At 48.1% G+C, this 8,598-nt stretch overlaps 1 protein-coding gene across 1 annotated transcript; it reads left to right on the forward strand.

Moving 5' to 3' along the window:
- The first annotated feature begins 4,144 nt into the window (after positions 1-4,144).
- On the forward strand, positions 4,145-4,624 carry NANOS2 (nanos C2HC-type zinc finger 2). The gene has a single exon (XM_054998958.1). The coding sequence runs from the start codon at positions 4,145-4,147 to the stop codon at positions 4,622-4,624; it is 480 nt and encodes a 159-aa protein (XP_054854933.1).
- The last annotated feature ends 3,974 nt before the right edge of the window (positions 4,625-8,598 follow it).

The following is an 8,598-nucleotide window of genomic DNA, read 5'->3' on the forward strand; positions in this document are numbered from 1 at the left end:
CCACTGCCCGCCCTTCCCCTCGGGGCGATGGGCTCCAGTAGCAGGCAGGGGTGGCGCGCCTATTGAGGCCAGGTAGGCGGTGGCCGCAGGCGCGGGGTGCCGGAGGGAGCGCTGGAAGAGGCGCAGGGGGTGAGAGCGTGCCCCCCAAAGCAGAAGCCTCCTATTCCTCCCACCCCGCGCCGCCGCCGCCGCCAGCACAAGCCCCCGGCCGGGCGCAGCCACCGTGGGCAGGCATCTGCTGTGGCGGAGGCAACCGAGCGGGAGAGTTCGGAGGCCGCCCGCCACAGCGATCGGGCCGGCGGCAGCGCCTGCGCTCCCGTGATGACGTCACGCATGATATCATCACGCAGGCAGGTGCGCGCGTGCTTGTGCACGCGGGGGGGGGGGGCGCTTGGCCAGCCAGCCGTGAGCGCGGCAAACCCTAGCGCCGCCCCTGGTAGCAGGGGTGGGGTGGACCCCAACACCCCCCTTGTGACTGAGGGGCAGCCACACCGCGTAGTTGAGGTGGCTTCCATCAGTGGTCGCCCCCTCCTCGTGGGCCCGGAAGGCTTCAGTGACCTGCCGCCCTTCCTTCCTCCAGGGGCAATGGGCTACTCACATCACATCTCTGCAGGGACCACACCCAGTTAGCTATAATACAACCAATGGACCACGGTGTAATGTTCCCAACCAACACGACAGAACTACCGTGTGGTAGTAAAACATAACTACAAGAATATACTTAAATATTATAATGAGGTGTCTATGCCAACTAAACAAAGTAAACGACAGTATGTTTGACAATAGTCTAATATAAACAATTGACACAGCCATATAGAATTGCAATGGGCTTCTGGTAAAAATCCCATTTCTGAATTCCTTCTTCAGGTAAAGCATGCAGGATTCTTTAACCAATTACATACACTTCCTCGTATGTAAAGATCTTCAATCATTAAACGTTGCCAAATTACAAAGGGCAATGCTATAACAAAATACATTATATACAGGCACTCGATAACAGTATCACATCAGAATGTAAATATGAATTAAATAAAGACCAAAACTTCTTACTACGCCTACATCTATTAGTACCAATTTGAAAATATTCTCAGTTATACTGTAGCTTCTGAAATACAAAGAATACAAAGGATATTCCAAAGTCAAATAGTAACTCACAAAATCCCAACAGAAGCCAATAGGAGATATCAAGTGTTAAATCGCAAAATTTCTGCATAGAAATTCTGCATAGTACATACCATTTGTTCAATATTGCCACTCTTAGTTAAATCAGCAAAAGCTTCATCAATCTTTCCAAGTTGGATGGCTACAGACTGCTACAGTCTACACATACAAGGAGCTCACACTACAGCCAGCATTTCTTAACATGGCAGATATCCAAAGTACAAATTCTCTGTAACAAGTCAGTTAATATAGTATTATATTTGGAGGGTGTTACAAAAAAGATGCATATTCTGTTGTTTGATTCAACCCATTTGGTGTGACAGTATTAAATCTAAAAATAAAACGTGCTTCTAATTGTAACAATGCTCTGGTGATATCTATTCTGTCATATTTGTGGGGTTGGTATTCAGCGAAAACCAAAAATTTAAAATTGTCAGGCTGGTGATTCTGGTCAAGAAAATGTTCAACCATTGGTGCTTCACCGGGAAAGCAGAATCAGTCCTGGTTGGAAACAAGCCACTGCGTGGCCCTTTAAGAAGCTGTTCTGGGGACAGTAGACTGGGCCAAACTGGGAGCAGCATGTGAATGAGAGAGCCAGACAGAGCAGAAATGGAGCGATATAAAGCTTGGCTCCTGACCTGGCCGCTCGCTCCTAGCAACCTCTTAATTGGGAAAGACTTGAGCTCTGCAACGGGACTGACTTTGCCTCCTGCCTCCGGCCCTTGAGGACAACGGTTGACGCATCAATCTCGACTCCTGGCCAAACGATAATCTCATTGCTTGCCTTGGGCCCTGCTATCTCAAGAGCCCTTCTCCGGTGAAGATGGATTAGCAAGGTTATGATACTTTCAGTTGCAACAGGGACTCGTGGAGAAGCACAAGGGAATTTACCTGCAGGAGAGGCTGCCTGCTGCAGCTCAGCTCTGTCTGTTGCTCCTCTTTGCCCGTTAGGGGAAGCAGGTGTTGGGAAAGACCCTAAAGCAGCTTTAGACCATTTCCGCATGCTCACCCGATGTAGCCTCTTGTGGATGAGTCCTAGGGTTTCCAGCTCTGGTTTAGGAAATACCGGGAGATTTGGGGATGGTGCCTGTGGAGGGCAGAGTTTGGGGAGGAGAGAAGCTCAGCAGGGGTGTAAGGTGAGAGTTTGGGGGAGCCAGACCCTCTTTCCTTCCGATGCATGAAGTTTGCAGAAATATTTACTTACTTAGAAAACGTGCATGCGGCCTCTCCAGAGACCCGCTTGAGGTAGTTTACAATAAAACCTTAAAAACAACCCAAACCCCAACGATTTCTAAACCGTAAAGCAGCCCTCCGTCTTGGGATTGGCAAAAGAAAGTCAAATAGGCACCAACTATCCTTAAAGGGGAGGGAATTCCAAAAGCGTTACTGGAAAAGTCCCTTTCTCTGGTGGCCACCGGCGTGCAGTAAGGGGAAGGAATATGGAAGCACCCCGGGTACAGGGACTCATGGCAAACGTGGGGGCTTCTTAGGATAGATCTCCAGACTACAGAGTACAAAATGGCAGCTTCGGAGGGCAGACTCATCAGGTTTTCTGAGCGTTGGGTCCGGGAGGATTGGATCTGATGTGGCCCTCCACGTTTCCACGCTTGTGGGAGTCAAACCAAATTGATACCTGCCTTTCTTCTCTGCAAAAATGCCCTGTTTCTACTGCAGGCTTTCCACTTCCCAGAGGAAGGCCTGTGGTTCAATAGCAAAGCACCTGTTTTGTGTGCAAAAGGTGTCAAGTTCAATCCTTTACCTCTCTAATTAAAGGATATTGTGTAGGAAGTGAGAGGAAAGACCTAGCGCAGAAGTCCCCAAGCCTTTTGAGCCTGCGGGCATATTTGGAATTCTGGCAGAGGGTGGTGGGCACAACTGCAAAATGGCTGCTGTGGCAGAGCCAGCCTGAAAACGTCAGGAAGTGAGGTTGTGTAACTCTGATAGTAGTTCTTAAACATTTATTTAAGTCACGCTGACCTGTCGTGGTTTTTGTTTCCGAAGGAAGTCCCACCGTGTTTTTAGAATAACACTTTGCTATTTGCACAGGTAACGTTCTTTACATAAAACTTTATATCATAAACATCAGAAACTCAAAAAGGCCCACTTGGCCTCAAACTCACTTTCTAAAATACTTGGTGGGTGCCAAGAAAGGTGTTGGCAGGTGTTATGGCACCCACAGGCACCAAGTTGGGAATCCCTGACCTAGAGAGCGAAACAGACTGTTGTCTGACTATAAAAAGTTCCATTTCAAGGCCTACTGGTCAGTGCTAGAACGTCACATAGGAGGTCCACACAGAAGGTCTCAGGTTCAATCCGGGGCATTTCCAGTTAAAGACTCTCAGAGAGGAGGTTTCGGGAAAGACTTTCTTCTCTCTGACCTGGAAGAGAGACTGCCATCCAGGCAATATTAGCTTAGGTGGGCCAAGGCTCTAAAGCATCTTCCTGAGTTTTAGCAAACCATCTGCGCAGGACGGCACCGCAACGTTTTGCTGGACTCCCCAATCTCTTCCTCGGCCTTGGCATCTCAAGCAGTGGGTAACAGTTGCTGGAACTGCTTTTCTTGAACTGTGGTTTTCACCAAGACTCCCGAGTCTTAGGCAAGGAAAGCAAAAATGTTTCTGGTTGCAGGTGCATCAGCGGAACTGATTTTGCTATCAAGAAAAGGGGTGACCTTTTGGGGGGGCATGGAGACCCATGGCTCCTTTGCGGAACATGGTTTGACGTCAAGACCCCCACAAGTGAATGCAGGGCACCGCAGGGGTGTCTGCCTAGAAGGATTTTTCTCGGGTTAAGGAGGAAAATTTGGAACCCCTGGCCCTTTAAATCACAGACTCCTCCTCTCCGAGTTTACATTGTCTAAACAGAATATTTTTTTGGTGGGGCCACACCAGTTAAAAGTACGGGGCCTGAGTTGCTGAGATCACAAGCCGGGTTGTCCTGATCTCCAGATCTCTCCAGTCTGTGCTACCTCATCTTCCCCATCATGGCTGGTGCCCAGTACTTTGATATGTGGAAGGACTATCTTAACCTCTCCAAGGTTGTGGCGGAGATAACAGAGGACCGGAAGAGGGGCCAACTTTTGTCTCCTGTCTGGGACACCGTACCATCTTATGGGCCGCCATTCTCTCTTGAAGACCCCCCAGCAGCCACGGCGCAGTGGCCCAATGGGAGCGGGACCAGCGGCAGCAGCAGCTCAGAATGTGGAACCGGTGGAGGGACCGCCCAGGGAACCTGCAACTTCTGCAAACACAACGGAGAATCCAAAAAGATCTACTCCTCCCATCCGCTGAAAAGAGAAGATGGCACGGTGGTCTGCCCCATCTTGCGCAATTACACCTGCCCGCTCTGTGGCGCCACCAGTGACAAGGCCCACACTCTGAAGTACTGCCCGCTCAACCAAGGGAAGCAGTCCCTCTACCGCAAGAGCGGACGCAACTCGGCTGGACGCAGAGTAAAAAGATGAAGAGGTGGCAAGGAGCCCTCAAGACCCAGAGGGGATGGGAAAGGGTGGGGAATGGAAGCATGTAGGATGAAAGTCGCATGAAAACTGTGGAGAGAAACAACTTCAAAAAAAAAACTTTCAAAATAAAACAAACAAAACAAAACAAAAAAACCGAGACCAGTGGTGACATATGGTGGTGACATGTTTCAAAATCATGTGTGATTTCCCCCAAAAGCATCCTTTTCCAGGTTCAGGGGAGAAATAAGTCTGTTTCCAGAAAAGAAATCAAGATTTAAACCTGTAAGTTTACAAAAGTTGTTATTTAGTTGGTTTGTCGGGTAAATCATGAGGACTCTGCACTTTTCAGAAGCACAAGAAAAAAGGACTTGGCTACCTAATTTTGCATCGGGGAGGAAAACAAGTTTATATCCTTCGAAAACATTTTTTTTGTAATACTTTCAACAAAATATTGACATTATTTTCCCTTGTGTAACCTCTTGGGGGGTATTGTTTTAAATGTGTAATCATCATTATCATTTTCTAGTGACAAGTTGAATGCCAGTTTGTTCCGTTTAATAAACAATGTTTTATTGTTCCTGCAACAAACTGTTGATGGTTTTTCATAGCTGGATCAAGTTTTTCTCTACAGACTACCTTCAAAGGCTTCATTCAATCAACACCTCCAGTTGATTGATCTAGGACTAGTTCCCATTTAGACTGAAAATTCACTTGGGATTGTAAGTGTAGGCAGGCCAGCACTCGATCCATTTTCCTCCCTGCCCATTAATCAGATAAGAAATTCAGTACAGATTCAGCAAGAACAACATTTCTCATTTCCATATCTCCACCCTCACCAGCAGAGACCCAGAAAAGCTTTAAGAGACATCTGCAAATCTGGCCTTGGTTCAGTAGGACTTCCCAGTAAATCTGTTCAGGATTCTATTTGTGTTTTAGAATGGTAGCTTTATTTGCATAAAATGGGTAAGTGCACAATGTTGACATACCAATGTGGAAGATATGCTGCAGGCAAGGGGATTGTGCAGGGCTAGCAATTAACATTTTCAGTTAAAAAAAATAAAACCCTTTCTGCTTACACCAAGGAAATCAAGGTCTATTGTCTTTTCCTATCCCAGTTTCCCACTAGGCCCCGACAGAACTGAAAGCGATGCTCCCAACAAGAGCCGTGCCAAAGATCCCACGGGCGACTTTTCTAAACATGGGCCTTCTTGGCCAGCAGAACCAAACCTCTATGGTATGGGCCATGAGTGGGATACTGCAAGCACTTCTGACATCCCCCTTCCTCAAAAAGATAACCTTATGCTGAAAAGAAAGTCCAGAAAAAGGCAACGGGTGTGACTGAAGGACTGGAGCACTTTCCCCGCGAGGAAAGCTTAAAGTGTTTGGAGTTTTTAGTTTTGAAAAAAGATTATTTTTGTGTGGAGTGGGGTGACAGAGTTTATAAAGTTACGTGTCGGTGCGCAGAGTGATTTCTCTGCCTCTCCCATGAGACTCTGATCTTGGAATCAGTAAGAGAAATTGATGGGTAACAGATCCAGAACAGACAAATAGAATGCATTTGTACTCATATGTAATAGGCTGATTCTGCACACGTTGGATAATGCACTTCCAATCCTCCTTAGAGATCATCTGGAACTGAATTTTTCGAGTGTGAAACAAAAAATCCACTTCCAAACAATTGCTAAAGTGCATTGAAAGTGCATTATCCAATGTGTGCGGAATCAATAACATGGAATTCTCTGCCACCCAGTGTAGTAGTACAGGAGGCTGTCGGCGTAATAGATAAAATCATGGGAAAGCAGGCTTGCAAAGAGGGTATCAGGGTGGCCAGATGCCCCGAAGCAAATCTGGCCTGGTCAGCTTCTGACCCTTCAACACGGGTCAGTGCTATGCAGGAACCAGTCGGTGAAGCTTATCAGTCAGTGTGGCAAATGAAAGTTCAAATCCAACTGTTGCTTCGAGAATCAGCAAGTAGCTGTGAGCTGCTTACAGTTGGGCTGTGATCGGCTTTCTGTCCTAGTCATGTGGAAGGACCACAGTGTGTGAGCCAGTGGACAGGCTGGAGTCCAAAACTGTCCCTGTGCAAGGGGATGGTTTTGGCCTCCAGCCTGTCTGTAGTTCGCCCCCAGATGAGCAAGTCCCTGGTTTGACCACAGTATGGTGGCGCTGGACACACTGCACTTGGGTGAGCCCCAAATCACGTCGGCCAGCCCTGCATGAAGAACGTGTCAACTGCACAGAAGCAAGCGAGAATAATAATAATATTTGATTTATATACCGCCCTTCAGGATAACTTAAAGCCCAGCAGTTTACAAACACCCTGAGAGGTGGGTGGGGTTGAGAGAGCTAGAAGCTGTGACTGACCCAAGGTCACCCAGCTGGCTTCAAGCAGAGGAGTGGGGAATCAAACCCGGCTCTCCAGATTAGAGCCCCGTGCTCTTAACCACTACACCAAACTGGCAATGCCATTGGAGAGGTCCAGGATCAATACACTGAGGCCGCACTCCGACCAAAAACGCTGGGGAAGAGGGCCAAACCACAAACGGAGGAGGTCTGTTGTTTGCACTGCCTGCTTGCTGGCTTCTTGGAGGAATCTGTCTGACCCCCCCCCCCCGCCCCCGACTCCTGGGCCTTTGGCCCAATCCACCTGGGCTCTTCTTGCAACAACAAGTTTTTTTGGGCTAGACGGCTTGGCACCACTTTCTCCTCCAGGGGACCTTGGGCTCACCCTGTCTGTTCCACTGTGGGTAAACAAAGTCAGGTGATCAATTGGCTAAGGGCTTTTTGGAGGTCAGCTAAGAAGCACGTGGTTTGAAAGCCAGATTTAGCAAGCAACCAGAACGGGAGCAGGCAGCCCCTCTGCACTGACCCCAATCTGGCCCAGCCCCCGGCCCCTACACACACTGGACCAAGCACAGGGCTTGGTTCCCATAATTCAGGAAGGAAGGAAACCGGCCAGCTTGCTGGGGACTCCTTTACGTGGCTGGAGTGGCTGTTCTGCTTCTTCCTTCTTGGGAATCAACAAGCCAAGCTTGACTAGAAAGGAGGGGCGGCCCAGCTGGGACCTCCTTGCCCAGGGCTGCAGTGCATGTTGCAAGGTGGCACCAGCACATGGGTGGTGTATTGCCAGTCTACCCCAGCCGATAGGAGGACGACAAACACGGACCCCTAAACACTACAGTCCATGTTTCTGAGATTGACTTCCCATGCAGGGATCCAAGGAAAAAAACACAAACACTGATTCTCAGATTAGGACCAAGGACACTTGGATCCCATTTCCTATCCAGCCACGGTCGGGTTACCAACCCCAGGATGGGAAATGCCTGGAGATTTAAGGGTGGAATCCAGGAAGGGCAGGGTTTGGGGAGGGGCGGGACTTCAGTGGGGTATAGGGCTCTAAAGTCCACTCTCCAAACCGGCCCTTTTCTCTAAGGAACTGATATTTCGTCCGGAGATCAGTTGTAATTCTAGGAGATCTCCAGACCCCACCTGGATGTTGGCAACCCTGTATCTTGGGTCAGCCGCTGTCTTTCAGAGCAACAAGGTGGCTAAGTTAAAATATACATAATCAAAATAACATTTTTGGGAAGAGTGAATCGTTATCAACCATTAAGAAACGAATAAAAGGTCTAGATTACTCTAGCTCAGTAATACACGCTCGGAGAGAATGCTCAACCCAGTTCTTTGGCATTCTTCCATCTCCGACAATCCCAGCCTACATTAAACTCTTAACAGTTCTTCGCTATCGCAGAGCATTTATGCTCGCACGTGTGAATGCTGCTCCCTCAGCAGTTTTATCAGGGAGATACCATAATATACCTTATTCAGATAGACTTTGCAAATGCGACTTGGAAAAGATTGATTCTTTGCCCCATATAATACTGGAATGCCCTTGTTATAATTCTTATCAAGAACTGTGGATTATTCCTATCTTAAATAAACTGCCCCCTATTGTACCAAAAGACAAGATAGTCCCA

Source organism: Eublepharis macularius, chromosome 15 (genome assembly GCF_028583425.1).
Source record: "Eublepharis macularius isolate TG4126 chromosome 15, MPM_Emac_v1.0, whole genome shotgun sequence".
Taxonomy (NCBI): Eukaryota; Metazoa; Chordata; class Lepidosauria; order Squamata; family Eublepharidae; genus Eublepharis; species Eublepharis macularius.

Bases quoted from the DNA above. Each gene is read 5' to 3' on its own strand.
- NANOS2 (XM_054998958.1), top strand. From the start codon at position 4,145: ATGGCTGGTGCCCAGTACTTTGATATGTGGAAGGACTATCTTAACCTC.